This window comes from Cibotium barometz, chromosome 24, assembly GCF_041138505.1.
Source record: "Cibotium barometz isolate CiBa-2024 chromosome 24, ASM4113850v1, whole genome shotgun sequence".
Classification (NCBI taxonomy): domain Eukaryota; kingdom Viridiplantae; phylum Streptophyta; class Polypodiopsida; order Cyatheales; family Cibotiaceae; genus Cibotium; species Cibotium barometz.
Genome location: NC_141069.1, coordinates 24,715,088 through 24,735,358, shown reverse-complemented (window position 1 = coordinate 24,735,358; position 20,271 = coordinate 24,715,088). Strand labels below are relative to the sequence as shown.

Here is a 20,271-nt window from a genome sequence, read left to right as displayed (position 1 = left end):
ACAGAGGCTCCTTGTGAAGAGCCAACCAATCCAGCTTATAGCCGACCAACTTTACAACGTTGGTCGTGATGGTGTTCACTGACGGTCTGTTAGTCCCCATGAAGTGCCTCACCTGGTGGAGGATGCTCACGAAGGACGAGAAGGTGGGCACTATCCAGGACACATTCTAAGCACGGCCTATGGTGGCGAACCATGTTCAGGGATTCCATTCAGTTTGCTAAATCTTGTGACATGTGCCAATGATGTGGACCCAAACCCATCCGTGAATAATGTTCTAGCACGGCCTATGGTGGCCACCCATGTTTAGGGATTCCATTTAGTTTGCCAAATCTTGCGACATCTGCCAACGGTGTGGTCCCAAACCCACCCGTCAATCGAACCACCCTCTCCACATATCCCTTGACTGGTCACCATTTGGGCAGTGGGGTATTGACTTTGTGGGACCCATCAATCCAGGAGCCCAACCCAATCGATGCAAATACATCTTGGTGGCTATTGATTATGCCACTAAATGGGTTGAAGCCATCGCTACCAAGGATTGCACGGCTAACACAGTGGCTCGGTTCTTATACGAGCACATTCTCATCAGGTTTGGTTGTCCTTGGAAATTACGACCACATGGCAAAGTCCCTTTTAGCTGGTTTATGGGTTGGAAGCTGTCCTGCTCTTTGAATTTAACAATGGATCGTATTGGGTAGGTTCCCACCACCTAGATGCCGTTTCCAATGATGCTAATGTGCTTTGCTTGACGATCTTGGATGAAACCTGGGCATTGGCCAATCAAGCGCTGGAGGTGGAGCAGAACAAACGAAAGGCTTGGCATGGTTGCCCTCTTAGGAAGCCAAGTTCAGTGAAGGCCAATTGGCCTTGGTGTACCAAGCTTAGTTTCTAAAATGGGCTAAGAAGCTTGTCCCCCATGTGGGAGGGACCCTTCCGGATCCATGAGATCCTTCCCCATGACTTGCTCGCCTCTACGTCAACCCGTCTTCCTTGCCCTCCTCACACCCTGCCACAGTCCCACTTGCCTCTTCACTTCATCGCCTCCGCCTCAGCCTCCTACCCTTTCCCCTCGACTCACCCGCTTCTCGCCTCCCCCAATCCCGCTGCCCCAACCTCCTACCCACCCTCCCACATCAACCTCTTGCTCGCCTACTTCCAACATCCACTCACCGCCTTTCTTGATTCAACCCTCCTACTCGCATACATGCGTCCATCCACACCCACAGTGACTGTTGTAGCGTGGACCATCCTCATTGGACAAGTGCAGTTGGACCATCTATCCTCTCCCAGTCTGGTCCGCAACTTTTTTATGAGGGCAGTGGTATAGATTCTGTTTTTTTCATTCGTAGAGGTATTGCTCGGCATGGTTTATTGCAGGATGTTCCTCACTCTGATTATACACCCCCTAGACAGAGGATTGACACCAGTTGGGAGATTATAGTATTACAGCATGGCAGATCTGGAGAGCTAGATGCACGGAGGCTATTGAACGTGTCCAGATTTTTGGGTCTCATTGCATTATTACTATATGGGGTGATATCATCCACACTCTTATGGCTACTTGGGCTCGCATTCAGGGGCCCTCTCGTTATGCGCAGGCGAAGCGTGTGATATTTATGCGGGAATGGGACCATGGCATCTTTTTTTCCTCTAGTACCATAGGTCTTACATGGCATGATGATGCTCCTCAGTGGTTGAAGTCACCATACATATTGGGGTGATTCTATTCTCTTCCGGCTTATAGCTGTGATTGTTGTATGTTTTTCTCATACTTAATAGAAGTCTGTTTTTGGAAAAAAAAAAAAAGCGATAGACTCACGCATCATCCAAGGCACCGCATGTTGATTGGCATCTTCCTCATCAAGCGCCGAATCTTCCCACCGATGCACCTTGGGACCAAGGATGAGGATTCTTACCAACGGCATCCTCTGGCGGTGAGACTCGCCAGAGCATTTAAAGACTCGCCATCTAAGGAACCAAGGGATCCAACTGTCATTCTGTCCTATGGGTTGCCACCTCAATGTGACCACTGTTGGGTGTGCAGGGTGCAGCGAGGAGTTGTACAGTGTGTGGAAGTGATACAAGGGATTCAATCTTCTTCTCATTTGTTCTATCTCTTCATTTCAAATCTGTTCAAGTGTTCTTCATTGTGTGTGATCTGAGGACACTGGGACATGCTTTCCAGAGCAGAATCACCACTCTCGTAGTGTGCCGGGGTTGGTAGGAGTGCTGTTGGTGAAACTCTAGCCAAAGAAGGATAACTTCTGCTTCTTGTGTTAGACGCTCAAATTGCAATGAGACTGTGTCTCATTTACTTTGGTCTTGTTTGGAAACTGAAGATTTCTTGCTCACATTATCTATTTTTTTGGCTGCCAGATTTCTAGGATGTTATTTTTCTAAGCATTTCTGGATCTTTGGAAGATATCACCAAAGACTGGCTGATTATGCAAGTTTCCTTGCTTGGACACGTTTTTGGGCACTTTGGACACTCTAGATTAGCCGAATCATCTGATTTTTCAGTGTATACAGATTGACAAGTACTCATACCTCTGCCAGTCCTTGCGCCAATCTTTATATGATTGCCGTAGACTACAAGAACTGGACCAGCTGCAGTTAGACTTGTTTGCTGAATCTTTCTGATCTTCAAGAAGTTTCCCTCGCTTCAGAGGGCTTTCTTCTTTGTACAGTGAATTAATAGAACAAAGACTTTACACAAAAGAAAAGAAAGGTGTGTGTGTATATATATACATATACACACATATGGTAGATTAATATTTCGAGTTGCTAGCAAATCTTGCGATGCTAATTAAATATGGTTTCATGTGTAGACTTCAATTGGCGTTATCACAGACACTGCCATTAATGGATTTGAACTCTCCAGATATAAAGGTGGAGGTTATAGAAGACATTTATTGCAGGGTAAATTTTTTGACCTTACCATACGCATTTAAGGACCGTGATTGAATAATTTGATGATTTACTGACAGTATAATGCGTTGCCTTATTAGCAGGATATATGTGGCAAAGTTGTTTCTGATGCGAGCGGGGAAAAGCTTATCCATACAGATGGGACGGGATATGTTTCAAAGGATATAGCAGCTCGGTGTCCAGCTTTTGTTTGCAAGGGAAAACCGAAGGTTGACTGTAATGATCAGGTATGTCAGCCGTATTATACAGCTTAATTCACAACATGCCAGCATCGTCGGTAGTAACGCATTGATCTGGATGAGTGTCCATCATTTTCCATGCAGCTTCCATATGCATAGCTTCTAGAAATCACTTGTCATGACCGCAGTTCTTGTCATGACACATTAATCACACTCTTTCCAAGACATGGTTAGACAACTCCACTCACCTTTCCTATGTAGGTTTCTTCTAACCTCTTGCTGCTTCTGAATTCCCAACGCTTCATAGATTCCCAGCAATTGGTTTCTAGCAGTCATTTTCCTTACAAGTTATATCTCCCCAGCTAGTTAGTCCCCATGTGTTAGATTTGCTGAACAAGATTGCTGAGAGTGTCGTTGTTTGGTCAAGACCCAGCATTTCAGTGGTTTTGGACCACCTAGCCGACATCATCTAGCCAAGCTATTGATGTCTTCTAAGCTATGATGGATCAAAGGTAATTAGGGTCATTGACTTAGCATGAGGATTAAGATAATGAATGACATTAATACTTAATCACATGAGATGGATCATAAGCATAATGATAAGAGAAATGCTAGGAAAATGATAGATGATTTCATTGATATGAGAGCCTCAATATATAGGCTTGAAGTACATTGCTTGTGAGATAATCTATGACGCCACAACATTCCTAGATTCTGTCAATCATCCCATCTGACCAAAGTCAACACTGTGGGCTGTACTTAATACTTGGCATCTTCTTCTCCCATTTGCATTTTGTGGAGATTCTTAGAAACCTCTAGACTTTTACACTTTGACCTTTGCTAATGGCTTTTGCCCCATTAACCCCTAAGGCTATTGGACATTCAAACATGGCTACACACACATGTGATAGGACACATACAAACACGAGGTGGACACACACACGAGAGTCCGAAATACTCATTAAACCCCCCTTCGAGCGAAGGTGAAATTGTGATGAGGAACTTTCACTAGGCAGGAATACTCATGCTCCAACTTATGTCCGAACTTGGTATGTTCTAGTTGCTGGCTTAGAGGCTTATGTAACTTGGCTTAGAGGTTGGTTAGCTTGGCATAGAGACTGGTGAGGCTGGGCTCAACAGGCTCAGAGGCTCAACACTCGCATGGCTCAAAGCTTCATGTAGCTTGTCTCCAACTTCGACTCAGAGGCTAAGGTAACACTGGGAGTTAATTGTCCATGTCCTATATTGGTTTCAATCACAATATCCCTCCCTTGCTTTGATAAGGGATTTATGTGGAGTATTATTGAGGATAACTTACTCAAAGCACAGAGAGAAAGCCACACACATAATATTATTACAAATCTTTTTTGGGGGACGACCTGGGCAGAGGACCCATGGCTCACACACACACATAAAAACTGAAAAAGGATTTCGAGGAAGAACCCCCCCCCCCCCCCCCCCCCCCCCCCCCCCCCCCCTTTTCTCAATTCGCGATGGTAGAACATCCTTTTGCGGCTGCGTTTCCATGTTGTGGTGGCTTGGATCCTGAGTGCAAAAAGATTGAATGAAATATTTGTCGAAGATCTTGATGAAGTTTTGATGTGACGAAGCAGTTTGTCGATGTGCCCAATCTGATGTGGATTTCATTGATGATGCAAATTTTGATGAAGACAACAATAATGCAACCCATGATGGGAGGCATGGCCCATGGTGTTGATAAACACAAGATCGAAGAACCCATTTCATACGTGAAGCCTAATTTTGATACCAAGGGCATCATGTCATTTGTGCATGTGAACAACTTATATGAAGAGGTCTTAGAGAGCATTTAAAACCAAGGTTATTAATCAAAAACTAATTTTAGAAATGCAGGTGGGCTGGTCAACTCCTAGTGCACCGTACGGATGGAGATGTGAGCTGTTGTTGTTTACTAATGATGTTGATGGTGATAGTAGCGGCAGCCACGACTCTCAGTTTGAAAGCATCGACATCACCAATAGTAGCATCGCGCGTGCATGGGCACACACAACTTGGGAGATAGACGAGGCACAATCGGGATGAGTAGAGTAGTCGTGCGAGGGGAGCAACAGAAGCTTCTATGCGCAGGAGTAGCCGTCAAAACGCACGCAGGTGCTCATGCTTGCCGTCAAGACGCACGCTGGTGCTCATGCTTGCCGTCAAGACGCACGCTGGTGTTCATGCTTGTCTTGTTGCCTGTGAGCAACATGAAGTTCTCTTTCCTTCATCTTCTGCACTTGCAGGTGCTGCGTGTCACATATAGAAGATGAAAAAACGTCATAGGTTATTGCTATACTTGGCTTGAACACCTCACGCAAGGAGCCGCCTTCTCTCTATGTTTCACACACTTGCAAGTCGTCTAAGAGATGCTAAACTGTCGGACTTGATGCAAATAGAGAGGGAACACTGCCTAACAGATAGAGTTAGAAGAGGGGAAAGAGAGAAGAGGAAAAAAAAACCAATCCACCCCAAGCTAAACCCTAGCTCGATACCACTGATCGCTTCTAAGCTATGGTGGATCGAAAATAATTAGGGACATTGAATTAGCACGAGGATTAATGTAATGAACAAGATTAACTCTTGATCACATGAGCTAGATCATAAGCATAATGACAAGAGAAATGATGGGAAAATGATAGATGATTTCATTGATATGAGAGCCTCAATATATAGGCTTGTAAAACATTGCTTGTGAGATAATCGATGATTTCACAACGTCCTAGGTTCTCTCAATCATCCCATGTGACCAAAGTCAACATTGTGGGCTGTACTTAATACTTGGCATATTTTTCTCCCACTTGAATTTTGTGGAGATTCTTAGTAACTCCTAGGCTTTTACACTTTGACCTTTGCTAGTGGCTTTTGCCCCATTAACCCCTAAGGCTATTGGACATGCAAACATGGCTACACACACGTGATAGGAAACATACAAACATGAGGTGGACACGCACACACGAGACTCCGAAATACCCAATAGCTATCTGTGTCTGCCCAATGCCATAAGTGGGAAAAATGTGCCCAAGTGAATTGGGGACATTTTGAAGGTTAGTCAAGATGAGCTAGAGAACTATCCAGAATGTTGCGGACAAGTGTCAGGAGAGCATCCTGCTATTCACATTGAAAGAAAAGACTTAGCTATGTGAACTACAATACTCATCTGCATGCCCACGCCAGTGCATAAATGAAAGCTCACGGCATAAAAATGCATCACACATGATATCCATAGTTATATACTAGACATTCCTTACATCATAGTCACATGGAACGTGGATTGGGAGCGAGAATGAGGCCGATTTCAGAACGGGGAACGGGGAACGTTTGGACTCGGAACGGGAACGACACGTCATCATATGAGAGAGAGAGAAATGAAATGAAATGATATATTAACGTCTATAAGAGCCCATGATGGCCTATGAGACCAAAACTGAGAGTAAGACTCCTAGATGATATTGAGTAGAAAATACTGGAAAATGTATATCAAGTAGATCCATGTATGTTGATCAGTTGAAGTGCTGCCCTCTCCTCAGATCAAATATCTCCGCCATGGGGCTGTCTAAAATGGAGAGGTCGTAGAAGCAAGGTAGGCGCCTTTGATGCTGATCAATAATGGCTCTGATTTGGCGATGGTGAGGATGCCGTGTTCAGGATCCTGGTGGGCATGGCCGACGAGCATGACATAAGACGACTGTTCTATCAATGTTGACTCCCTGGGAGCGTGACTGGTGTCCTGATGTCCTGATGGCCTGATGGCCTGATGGAGGAGGTATTAGGAGGTGTGTGGGCTGGGCTACTGGTGCTGGTGTGCTGAAGAAATTTGTGAAGATCCTCTGTCTAAGTACATCATGGCTCGGTCTCCTGTCTGCCAAGAGGGTCTCTATGTGTCTCCTTAGCTCAAGTAGGAACAATCCCAGGCATCTCTGATCCTCAAACTCCCATGACCCTGCGTAACGGCCCAAAACCCTCTCCATGATCTCATCTGAGCATACCAGCAGTGAGTATCTCTATCCTCTGCCAATTGTATGGATGAGGTCAATGCCAATCAGGAGTACCTTTGCTGAGGGAGCTCCCATAGCCGCTGTAAAAAGGTAACTGCTCGGAATAGGGCCTCGGTCACTATTGGTGCGGCACCCAACTCAGCCCGAACAATCTCATGTGGTACCGATGATTTGCTCCGAATCATGTGGGCAATCATCATAATTAGTGGTCTCTCCATATGCCTCCATCCCTTATCCGTCCCTCTCTGAGATCTCTGATGTATGCTGGGTCCCCAAATTTGAGCTCCATTCAAGAGGGTCTGTGTGCCACAATTTGGTGCGCGGCTCTTGAAACTGTATGTGTGCACACTACCTCTCAAGTACCCCCTAGGCTGCATGCCCTCGAGCTAATCTAGCTGCTGTTGCCTCCTTCAAGGAGAAACGCGGTCCTGTGAAAGTAACTCCCAAATAGACATATCACATAACGTACTCAACCGGCTCCCCCCGGAAACTGAACTGATACTCTGATCTCGTCACCCATGCCTGTGTGGTGTTAAACACTATAACCTTGGTTTTCCTAAGGTTCACTGTCAGATCTCTATCTGCACAGAATGCGTGTAATGCATCCAAATGTCTCTGTAATCCCTCTGGAGAGTCTGAGATTAGAACAATTATCATCTGCATACAACAAGATGGTTATCAACACCCCTGCCAGGCATGCCCTTGGGCCTCCCAATCTGTCTATATAATCAGAGACCACATCCATGTACAGTCCAAAGAGGGTGGATGAGCATCCCCGCTTCACCCCTATCATGCTGGTCACCATATCGAATAGTCCGCTTGGAGCTCGGACTTTGCCTGTCACAGATTCATACAAATATATCCCCCACTGCATAGCCTCGGGTACCTCAATGTCCTGCAATCTGTGCATAAGCTTGGCACGTGGTACAATATCGAAGGCTTTGCATAAGTCCACAAAGCAACAGCATATCCTTCTCTTCTATGCCTTGCCCTCTTCAATAAGTGCTTGAAGTGTAAGTATGTGATCCAAGGTAGTAAATCCTCTCCTGAAGTTGGCTTGTCCCTGTGCTCGGTGACCATGCCTCTCTGCCCAGCGGCTTAGCTCCGACTCCAATGTAGCGCCTTATAGTTTGGCCAAGTAATGACCAATCATGATCGTCCTGTAGTTGCCTGTACCATGGGGTCCCCACTCTTAAAGAGTGGTACAATGGTATGCTCTGTCCAGCTTGCAAATGGCACGATTAAACACATGTACAATCAATGGAGCTAAAGCATCACGTGTATATGAGAAGTGCTCTCCAACTAGCCCATCATGATCCTGTGCCTTTCCATTCTGTAACCTGTCTATTGCATCTAGCACCATCCGCATAGTAAAAAAGTTGTTGCTAGCCGGTCTAGCTCCTAGTGGAGGGGGGGTGGGGGGTTGTCCTGGTGCATCATACAGCTCTCTAGCATAAGCATGCCATTCCTCCGGTGAAGTAATCGGAGTACTAGGCTCTCTCTCTTGAAACATCTTGGATGCCCTCTTGCTGTCCTTCCCTAGGAAGAGTTGGTTGATCTCCTCCTCTAACTTAGCCAGGTAGGCTCGTTTCTTCCTTCGCACAAGGCGCCAAAAGATCACCTTGGCTTGTCAGTGTGTGAGTCCCAATGGCAATCTCACGTTGTAGCTGTGCTCGTGTCTCATGACACTCATCATCATACCAACTGTTCTGTGGGGTAGTGTTGCGGCAGCCTGCGGAAGGGGGTGGGTGGGAGGGATCATAGTGCAGGGAAACACATATGAGGCGGATGCATGTAGTACACTTGCCAATCCTCTCGCAATCTCTTCCAGAGGGCTATGTGGGTCTAAAGAAAACAAGCCATTACATATTGCATTTCGGTAAACCCCAACTGTCTCACGTGTAAACGGATATCTCGGGTACCTAGGTAGATGAGTGGCTGGCCCATCTCTCGGGGATCTACCGACTAGTGTGAAACTCAGGTATGCATGATCAGCTGCTATGCCAATGGGCCGACTCGAAATTGTGAAATCCTGCACATCAGGTATCCATGAAGGAGATCCCATCAAGTAGTCCACTGTGCTCGCTCCCCCTTTAGAGTTCCAGCATATGAGAGCATCTGATCCCTGCCATCTCGATAGGCCATTGTATATGACCAACCCATGTGCACTCTTGAGTGTGAGAAAATGCCTGCCATAATCTGTAATCTCCCCCTCATCTTGTGCTGATATCTGCAACCCTACATCCTCTGCCGTGGTCTCCCCGTACATACCCTCATGAGTATCATACAGCTCTGTTTGCTCTGTGCTTGTATGCGCATTAAAGTCTCCCAATAGTAATATGTCTCCCATACTGGCAAACCTCATGATATCATCATATAGTGGCGTATAGGGCGACTCTTTCGATGGTGTAAACGTGGAATTTGTTGGGGGAAAGTAGCATACTGCTAGATATAGCTCGCGGAGCCCCTCTCTGCATACTCAGACCCACATGTACCTCGCATCTGCATCTCTATGTACCACATGTATTTTGTCACGAAGCTCCTCCCTGAAAAGTAATGCCACTCCTCCAGATCCTCTAGTACCTCCCATTGTGCGTGGCTGAGGGTGGAACACGGATTCCCATCTATAACCCCACGTGTCAGGAAGCCTCTTGTTTGTGTACTGATGGGTCTCCATATACATAGCAATATCACTGTGTCTGAAAGTATCCTGCATCTGTTCTAAGAGCTCCATTGCAATTCCACACCGTGAATTGCAAGGTCTCATAGGCCATGCACTATCAGGTGGGCCTCCTATCCGTAATGATGACTTGGCCATCTCTGTATACCGCCCATTTCCCCTCTTTCCTTGCCTCAAGCATACGCGGCATGTGTTCCTTCCGGTGTGCTTTTTGTGCCGGTGTAAGGTCCTCATCCAAATAAATCTTTTCCCCCTGGAGAGGAAGGCCTTCTTCTTCTCCAAGTCACCAAATCTGATGATCCATATCTTCGCCCTGGTTTCATCTCTGCCTACTCGCCATGCTCCAGCAATGGGTACATCAGTGGCTCCAATTTTTGTTGCAAGAGCTTTTGCATCTTCTTGGGGATTCCCCTTATCTTTCCAACCAACTACATGTACATGTAAGGCACGTGCCTGTCTCATGCCTTCCTCTTCCAATGTAGCATTCATAACCTCTACTTTATTGACTGGTGTACCCTTCTGCTTCTTTACTACTTCAATCCATGGGCTTACTTCCTCAATTTGTTTCTTTGTGGCACTGGCAATTTCAGCCCATGAATGTATTTCCTTCTCACCCGCAGCCACTTTTTCCTTACATGATGCCAAAGTGTTTTGCATTTCTGTGATGTCTTTTTCACGGTCAGCCATACATGTCTTCATGGGATTGAGACATGTTTTTAGTCTGAGTGTGTCTGCCGCCGATCGAGTAGTCCAAAACGCGGAAGCTGTGCTAGGTATACGCCTCAGGCGACGACTATGGCAAGCGTTGCAACGACAATAAGAAGACCAAGAACATCACAACAGAGATGGAGGGGAGGCGAAAACAGCCACCTACGCACAGTTGGACGGGAGGGGCTGCACAAAGTTGGGGAATGGGTAGCGGGGGCTAGGCAGCGCCCACCTGGGCGCACAACGGGGGCTGGGCAGCGGCGCTAGGCCATGGCGGGCTGCATTGAGAGAGAGAGAGAGAAAGAAAGAAAGAAAGAAAGCTATATTAACGTCTACTAGAGGCCGAACTCGACCTATGAGACAAATCAATGTACAATTGTCAATGTCTTCTGGATGTCCAGAAAAGAAAGGGACAAAATGAACATGAAATACAGTATGAAAGAACTGAGTTAGTGGGGGGGTGTGATGGATGGAGCACTACTGCTAGAGGCTCAGTATGCAACCTATATGCATAGGGTATACAAGAATGCAATGCAGATCTGTCTAGCTCCAACCAGTACCATAATGGGGGTGTAATATGTGATACATAGGCGATGGCGAGGCAAAAATACCTCGGAGCATAATCTCCAGGTGTGAGTGTAAGTGAGCTAGCCGCTCCTGGATATGGTGCTGATGTCGAGCTTGTATCTCCGTGATCTCCCTCTGATGTAGTCTGGGAGTCTGGTGCTGATGTCGAGCTTGTATCTCCGTGATCTCCCTCTGATGTAGTCTGGGAGTCTGGTAGCTTGGTGCTCTTGGTCTCCGTTTGGCTTGGAGGTCTGCAGCGAGCTGAAGTGTAACCCCCTCCCGTGTCAAGGTAGGCACTGGGATAGATCTTTGGAAGAAATCAGTGAGCTCGAGCTGTCGCCCACCTCTCCCTGTGGTATGAGTCCGTATCAGTGTCTCTCTGTGGTGCTGTGTCTCTAACAAGAACTGGCCAAATCTGCGCTGGTCTGCAGACTCCATGATCTGGCGGAGTGAGGGATGTCCATTGAAGATGGTGGTGTATCTCTCTCTAATGACACTATATGCTCTGCATCTGCATACATAATGTTCCTCACTCTCAACCTCCTCCTGGCATAGTTTGCATATCCTCTCTGCTCTAGGGATCCATGTTGCCCTACCTGCCTCAATCTCAAGCTGGTGTGATGATACTCTGAGCTGGCCAATCGCCACTCGGGCACTGTGAGGCATGTACACATCCATGTATCCAGGTCTCTGTATGAATCCATCCGCTGAGATACACATAAACTGATCTCTGTAGTATAGCATCTTCGGCGGTAGAGGCTGACTGGGTGTAATCCAAGTCTCTTGAGTGTATCACTGCCATAGATCCTGCCGAAGGACTCTGTTCCTCTCATTGTGAGAGAGCTGGGTGTGTGGTGCATGTATATCATACTAGAAAGGTGGTAGGTGATCTATGACTCTGTTCCTCTCATTGTGAGAGAGTTGGATGTGTGGTGCATGTATATCATACTGGAAAGGTGGTAGGTGATCTATGTCGAGACCATGCTGAGTGAGCCACTGTATCATCTATGAATACCATGATCTCCGATCTCCACTCTCTACGAGCCGTCTGGACGCCTCAAAAGCTCTATGTGAGAGTCGATTTGATGGCATATCTCTGATCCTCTGTATGAAGCAGATCGTCTGGAAGAGGGCCTCTACTAGCATAGGAGGTGCAGCAAACTCCGTTCGGACAATGTCATGTGGGACAGAGGGTTTGCTGCGGATCATCCGTGAGAGCATGAAAATCTGAGGCCTCTCTATCTGAGACCATGTGGAGGTGGCGAGCCCAGGTGCCCATACTGTTGCAGCATACATCAAAGCAGGGGTGACTAGTGTGTCAAACAACCACCCCTTCGTGCGGGGCTGCGGGAAGTGTGCCTGGTGACACTGTCTCTCTAGCATGGCCAGAGCTGCATACCCTCGTGTGAGTATATCCCTGGCTGCCTATGCCATAGTAAATCTTCCTGGCAGAGTCGTAAATGTAATCCCCAGGTACACATATGAGTCTACCACCTCTACCTGTCCTCCTGCTAGTGTGAAGATGGCGAACGGGCCGTGAGGTGTGGAAAATCATGGCCTTGGTTTTCCCAAGGTTCACTGTAAGCCCCCTCTGTGTGTAGAAGTCATCGAGTGCATGGAGATGGTGCTGTAGTCCCATCCGCGACTTAGAGACTAGAATAATAAGGTCATATAAAGCATAGATGCCCCAAACCATCCCTGATGGGATCCCCAATGACTGTAGGCGCTGGAAGAGTCTCTCTCGTGGCACCATGTCAAATGCTTTGCGGAAATCCACAAAGCAGTAGTATAATCTCTTCTCGGGCGCCCTAGCTTGGTCAATTAGACATCTCAGAGTGAATATATGGTCAATAGTGGAGAAAGCTCGTCGGAATCCAGCTTGCCCTGGTGCTCGCAGTCCCTCCTTCTCTGCATATGAGCTCAACTCTGCCTCGAGCACTGCGCCATAAAGTTTGGCCAATGTATGACCAATCATGATAGTCCTGTAGTTGTTGGGGTCTAGCATGTCTCCTGCTTTGTGGAGAGGCACGATGGTGTGCATAGTCCACTCAGCTGGTAGGACCTCCACTAGTGCCCTATTAAAGAGGTGAGCAACAAAGGGTCCCAGTGTGTCAGCTGCATAAATAAGATGCTCACTCTGTATACCTGTGTGGTCAGCCGATCTCCCATGCTGTAACCGGCGGATAGCTCTCTCTACCATAGAGAGAGAGAGAGAGAGAGAGAGAGAGAGAGAGAGAGAGAGAGAGATTGCAAGATAGAAAATGTGGACATCCTGTAACTTCATAGCTATAGGAATGAGAGGTTATGACATTACGTTCCATTCCACGCTCCCCTCATACATCCGTTCGCGGAACGTGAGTTGTGTGACCAGCTGCCTCACACGTTCCATGATGTTCCCATGCTCCCCACATGTGCTAAGTGGCGTTCCCACGTTCCAAGAATTCGGGAATGACCCTCCATGTGACCATGCCTTACATAGGTCATTTCATTAACAAATCAGCAATATGCCCACTTTTCAATGCTGCACTTTCTCTCGTAACAAGCTCCTCGTCCGTCCTGTGAACAAGATTTTTGTCCCTCTTTGATCATCAGGAAGGTTGTTACAATGCAAGACCACCATCTCATGATATGTCAGTTACCAGTGAGGCCACTAAGCATCCGTTGGCAGTGAACTGTGGGCTGTTCGCCTGCCAACAGTTTACTCTTCACCGCCAAACAGTTTACCCTAACTGTTTACTCTCTGTTAAGCAGGGTTCTACGTACTCTTTCTCAAGCAGGGTTGTATGTACTCTACAGTTGATGCTATTGATATGGTTCTCTTATGCACAGGTTAAACAGGAAGTACATGGCAGAACGGAGGAGATGTACAATCAAAATACTGACATGAGGATGATATACACATGAGAATGCAACTTACATTGAGATACAAGTAGGGGCCTTCCAGCATATAAACGGTGGGGTTTCACCAAAGCAAGAGGAAAAAGCCAATTAGGCAAACCTGGTTATACATGATTGTGACCTGGAGGTTGGCTTGCAGTAAAAAGCAATTTCCACTGACCTTCATTACAGGGTTTTCCAAAAAATAGGGTGGTTTTACGTAAAGCTTGGATATAAAACTCCTTTTTCCAATGGATACATTGAGGTGGGCTTTTGGTTGCAGTTACCACACAAAGACTCCTGTGCTCCTCTTGTGAAGGAGGAATGAGTTGCTTTCTCCTCTCTTCATGCTGCTTGCAATGATAGGTGTGTTTGTTGGGTAACTCTCTCTAGTTGGGGATGTCAGCTTATTTTTTTTGCCTTGTGTGCTTTTTTGTGTGTGTGTGTGTGTGTGTGTGTGGTGTAAGAGATTGCCAGGGAATTCCCTGCTGCCACTGCGACTGCCCTCTAGGGCTTCTAGCCCTGCACCCTTATCGCCGATCTTCCCTTCCTACTCCTCTTCCCTTCCGTGACCTATGTGTGCGTGCGCGCGCGCGTGTGTGTATCAGTATTTGCTGGTCAGGGTTTTCTTCATGGAGCTTGTGAAGACTTTTCAAAGAGGTGACCTTAAGCGTCGCCAGGTTGTGGTTGATGATGTGCCTGCTCGCTGCGTGAATCCGGAATTACAGCCTTTTGTTGACACCTTGCAAGAAGGGATTTCTGAAATTCAGCAAGCTTGGGATGAGCCAGAGCCGGCTTTTCGTGTCTCTATCCCAAGCATAGTAACAAAAAAACCTGTTTCTAGCTTTCGAAACCTCGAAACCTCGAAACGGTTTTCAATAACCTTGAAACCTCTCGAGTACGGCAGTTTTACCCAAATTTCAGGTTTTGTCCTTTTTTTCCCTTGATTTTTTTTGGAAATTTTTTATTTTTTATTTTTTTCCATATCCTCCTCATCACCTTCCTTCCCTCTTCTTGTCCTGCCTCCCTCCTTCCCTTTTCCATTTTCTACTACTTCTTTCCTTAAGAGTCCTTGATTGAACCACTTGGGACATCTAATCAAGCAAAATTGCCATAATGCCTCACCAAAATAAGGATGGTTCCCCGAGATGTGTGAGAAGAGACCATTTTTTCATCATTACACTGTGTTTTTAGATGGCCACTATAAGTTCTTTAAGTATTTATACTTTATGAAATTATGGATTTTTCGAAACCTCGCGGTTTCTTAGCCGAGGGACGAAACCTTTCGAAACAAAATCCCAAAAACCTCGAAACGTTTCTTGTGACTATGATCCCGAGACAAGTCTTGTATGCTCCAGTGCTGAGTTTGGTACATCAAGCGGTTGTGCTGTTCTTTCTTGGCCGCATGTCTGATGTGGGGGATGTTGCACAGTGGATTAAGTCTTTGCTAAAAGGATGCTTTGTTGCCGGCTATTACAAAGCTGCCCGTAGTTTTTATGAGGTTACTTGTACTGAGCCACAGAATAAGCAAATGCTTTTGGAGAAATCTCCCTTGTTTTATTGTCGCCAGTTGGTGCATGTTTTTCCTTGGATGCCAACCAAGGATTATTAAAATCTTACTAGGCACAAATGCCCGGTTTGGGTGGAGGTGTTGGACTTGCCTTGTACTGCAGACCTGCATTATCGTTCTTAGCCGAAGCACTGGGGAAAGTTGTATGTCGACCTCATTCGAATGGCAATGTCAATCGTTTTTGCGTGTTGTGGGACACAGATAAACCCACTCCTGCCCATGTGGCGTTTCAGATTGATATGCCTGGTATGCCCTCTCAGGAGGTCTTTTTTAAACTCAAATGGGGAAATTTTGCAGGCTCCTGCTTTGAGTGTGGAAAGTTTGGTCACATGCAATCTGATTGTCCCCAAGTTTTGTTAAAGTCTCCATCCGTTGCCGTCCAGCCGGTAGACCCTCCTATCTCTGGGCCTTCTCTTGCACCTATGTCTCGTCCCTCGGGTGCCTCGCCACCCACAACAACTGAGAAAGGGAAAGCTAAAGTGTCTACCCCGCCAGTCAAGACTTGGGAAAAGGGGAATGGTGCGGTTAAGGCTGTTGCCTCGTCGGATTGGCAACTGCCAAAGAAACCACTTAAAGCCAGGCCATTGGTCAATAGGAATTGGACCAAAACTCTTGCTACTTCCTCAGAGTCTATGCCTGATGATGGATTTGGGGTGGGGCAACTTTGGTCAGTAGTGGTTCGAGGAGTTGATTCATTGCATCCATTATCGGGTATTCATGTTCCTGTTGATGCCCCTACTTCTGACCTTCCGGAGCTTGCTTATGTTGATGAGTAGTCACCAACTTAGTGCAGCCATGCATGTTGAGAGTTGAGTGGTGGAACTTTCTTGCAGTTTGTACATATGTATATACCGCTCAAATGCATTACGTACAATGTTCAAGGCCTTTGCCATGTAAATAAATGGAGGCTAGTGTGGGACTACATTAATAGCAGTAAGCTGCATATAGTGTGTTTGCACGAGCACAATCAACACTCTTTGGTGGGCCATGAAGGATATTTTGCTAGGTTTCAGATTTCTATGCTGGTTCTTCTGCTTTTTAAGGTGTTGCTATGCTTGTACATCATGAGTTGCACCCACATGTTGCGTACAATGATCCGCATGGCCATTTCCTTGTCGTTCAATGTCTGCTTAATGGGGAGATTTATGAGTTTGCCTTCGTTTATGGCTCGCAAACTTCTGCTACGCGAGCTGTGCTTTTCTTTGCGAGGATTTTCATAATGAACCTGATGCGGGGGACAATAGTACGCATCGGTCTCATATGCTCTTAAGGGAACGTCACGCTTGGGGTTGTATGCTCGATTCCTTGCACGCTTGTGATTTATGGTTGCATCTTATGCCAGGTCGCACTGGCTATACTTTCCATCACAATGCTCTCACTAGCTCTTGGGCTCGATTGGACCGATGTACATGTTGAATGCAGTGTAGCTTGGTGCTTTTACCTATGCAATGAGCTTGGATTTCTCGATGCACTTGTCGAATCATTTCCTGGTCTATATGACGTCTGCCTTGCAAGAGGCTCTTGTTGGTTAATAATAGTTTTCTCGAGCATCAGTGCTTCCGGTTCATGGTACATGGACTCATTGATCGCCTTGTTTTGGATGTTTCTGTCGATGCCGACTGGGCATGGGATCGTTTTTCCATGGGCATGCAGGATGTTGTCCGAGACTATGTTGCTTATTGTCAGTTTAAGTCCCATCATGCCGTTGCACCCTATGAAGGGAATGCATACGTCAAGAAGTGTGGAGGCTTTTGAAAAAAGCCTTAGAGGAGCAGCCCTTATCCTGCAATGCTTTATGACGAGAACGGACTTGCCATTTCTTGAGTTTACGTTTATCATGTCAGCCAAGCAATGATGTGCGGATTGAAGGCAAGATTGCTTATCAACAGAAAGGGCACGTTGCTGACTAAGATCTCTAAGCTGCTGTAGTTGAGGCCACCCGAGTTCGTTAAGCCTCCCATGTAGCATTTGTTGTCCAACAATATTTTCTTTGATTTGTTTGTTGCTCTTGGACCCTCCACCTCAAACGAAATTGTAGCACGTGATGTGTTCTTACGCCGAGTGCATCCTATTCTCTCCGCGGACGAGGCAAATTTGTTAGAGATGCCATTTACTGATGAGGAGTTGACAGTTGCCTTGGCCCGATTGGGTCGCTCAAAATCCCCAAGATGGGATGGGCTTATAGTTGAGTTCTTTGTTGAGTTTTGGGATGATTTAAGCCTTGTTTTACTGCGCATGATTAATAATGCCTGGCTTTCTGGTGTGATGCCTCTCTCATGGAAAAAGGGTTTGTTGCTTTGCTCCCTAAAAAATTGGTGTGAACGTCTATGGTATTGGCGTCCGATTACTCTGATGCCAGTGGTTTATAAGTTGGTTTCTAAGATGCTGGTTCTCCCGTTGTCCCAGTTTTTATATGCTGGTTTGCACCGTGCCCAGTATGGTTTTGTGCCTAGCAGGCATATTCTTGATAATATTGCTAATACTTACATTGGGATAGAGTATGCCGAATACACTGGTTAGGATGTTCTTATCATGCAGGTAGACATTGAGAAAGCTTTTGATACCATTTGATGGGATTTCATTGCAGCTGTTCTCGCCCAGTTGGGCTTCGGTCGTCGAATGCAACATGTGGTGCATTGGCTCTATGTGGATGGCTCTACCTGTTGCTTGTTGGCTGATGCTCTCTCTTCCTCTTGGACATTGGGCCGCACCGTCCGGCAAGGCTATCCTCTCAGTGCCTTGCTATATGCTATCGCCACTCATCTGTTACTGCTATACATGGATGCTCTAGTTTCGGAGCAGCGCTTGCATGGCATTGCTATTCTTGGGGGACGCCTTTTGTTAGCCAGGCTTATGCTGATGGCTCCTTTTTCTTCTTAAGCAATTCTCAGTTAGATCTTCAGCAACTTATGCAAGCACTTGATCTGCATGGTTTGGCGGTGGGCATAGTCACAGGGGACGGCTGCTTGGAACGCGGGGACGGCGAATCGGGACGGAACGGACGTCCCCCATGGAGCGTTTCTCACAGGGGACGACGACGGGAACGCCGGTCGGGGACGACACTGTGAGGGATGGCAGAGAGCCGTTGTTGCTGGCTAATTTTTGCCGTTGTGCTTGCCGTTTTTTGGCCGTTGCGCTTGCCGTTTCTAGCCGTTTATGGCTGTTGGCTTGGCCTTGGGCCTTGGCCCTTGAGCCTTGAGCCTTTGAGGCTTGGCCCTCTCTCTCTCTCTCTTGCCCTTGAGGCTTTCCTCTCTCTCTCTCTTGCCTATCTATATAAGAACAAGCCTCTACAAGGCTACAAGCACACACAACTCTCAAGGCTCAAGCTTTCAAGGCTCAAGCTTCTTCTAGCTTCCAACTTCCAAGTTCCAAGCCTCTAGGCTCTCACACAAGGCCCGCGGGCCGCCGCCCTACTATCTAGACTCTCTCTCTCTCTCTCTCTCTCTCTCTCTCTCACCTCTCCCTCAAGCCTCTTGAGTCTTCCAACTTCCAAGCCTCAGGGCTCTAGGCCTCTTTCTCTCTCTCTCTCTCTCTCTCACGGTTCACCTCTCCCTCAACTTTCAAGCCTCTTGAGTCTTCCAACTTCCAAGCCTCTAGAGTCTAGGCTCTAGGCTCTAGGCCTCTAGCCTCTAGCCTCTCTCTCTCTCTCAAAGACCTTCACGGGGAAGTCAACACGCTCAAAGGCGTAATTTCAGCTCTTCAGAGGGAGCTTGCAGAGGCCAAGGCAAATGGTGGACTTGAAGAAGGTGAAATTCAGCCATCCATGATAGAAGAGCTCAAGGTTATCAAGGAACAAGTACGGGCAATTAAGGAAGAAGAGAAGCAACAAGAAGCAAAGACTTCCTCATGGGTGGAAGTCATCACCAAGACGCAAAAGAAGATGGATGAAGCGGAGAAGTGGATAGAGGTCGCCAAGAAGGGTAAAGATAAGGAGATAACAACCCCTACACCTACAATCATTAACATGACTTTGGAAGAGGAACAATGAAGACGTACACGTGCTTTGCATGTGAGGATTACCGGCCTTAAAGACGGGGATAAGGTTGAAGAGGAGGTGAAAGAGCTTATGGTGTTGATGGGGATTGACAGTCCGACACACGCAAAAGCCTGGAGAGTGGGCAAAAAAAGCGGAGGCAACGGGGAAACATCAAAGGAAAGAGCTCTCATACTTCGCTTCCCTTCTATTGAGGCGAAGAAGGAGTTCTTGAAGAGACGACCCACTTTAAAGAATACAGGCATTTTTCTTGGTGATGATCTTACTCTTTCACAGCTTGCACATATGAAGGAAGTCATGCCAGAGATTAGAGCGGCAAGAGAAAAGGGTAAGATAGCATTTTATAGAGAAGGGAGGGTGGTCATCGTGGAGCGACGCTCTACATGACGGTGCGAGACCTATGGGACCAAATTAAAGCTGGCAGCCTGGAACTGCAATGGATCCCTCAGACTTGATGTAGGTGCCTTTGAGGACAGCTTTAGAGATAGAGATATAGTCTTCTACTCGGAGACTCACCAGGCCCCTGGTCAGATGATGCTACAGGTGACAGGATACAGATGGGAGACAGCTTGCAGAGTAGGGACGAGATCGGTACACAGTAGTAGAGGATCAGGAGGGGTGGCAGTTCTTTTCAGGGAGGAGCTGCAACCGCTTCTACACATAGTTCGGAGAGATGATCAGGCCAGATATATGTGGGTGAGACTGAGGGCCGAGACTGAGGGCCGACACAGGCAGATTCCTGTATATTGCCATAT

General features: G+C 46.8%; 1 protein-coding gene and 1 pseudogene across 3 annotated transcripts in view; one reads left to right on the top strand and one right to left on the bottom strand.

Annotated features, from left to right (window-relative positions):
- The window catches only part of LOC147625068 (putative RNA-dependent RNA polymerase 5), a 143,864-nt gene that overhangs the window by 53,325 nt on the left and 70,268 nt on the right, over positions 1 to 20,271 (top strand). For all 3 annotated transcript variants that reach the window (XM_086818320.1, XM_086818319.1, XM_086818322.1), the window contains exons 6-7: positions 2,829 to 2,919; positions 3,012 to 3,155. In XM_086818320.1, coding sequence (XP_086674446.1) covers positions 2,829 to 2,919; positions 3,012 to 3,155 — 235 coding nt within the window. The remainder of the gene's footprint in view (positions 1 to 2,828; positions 2,920 to 3,011; positions 3,156 to 20,271) is intronic.
- On the bottom strand, positions 10,839 to 12,080 carry LOC147625069 (uncharacterized; annotated as a pseudogene).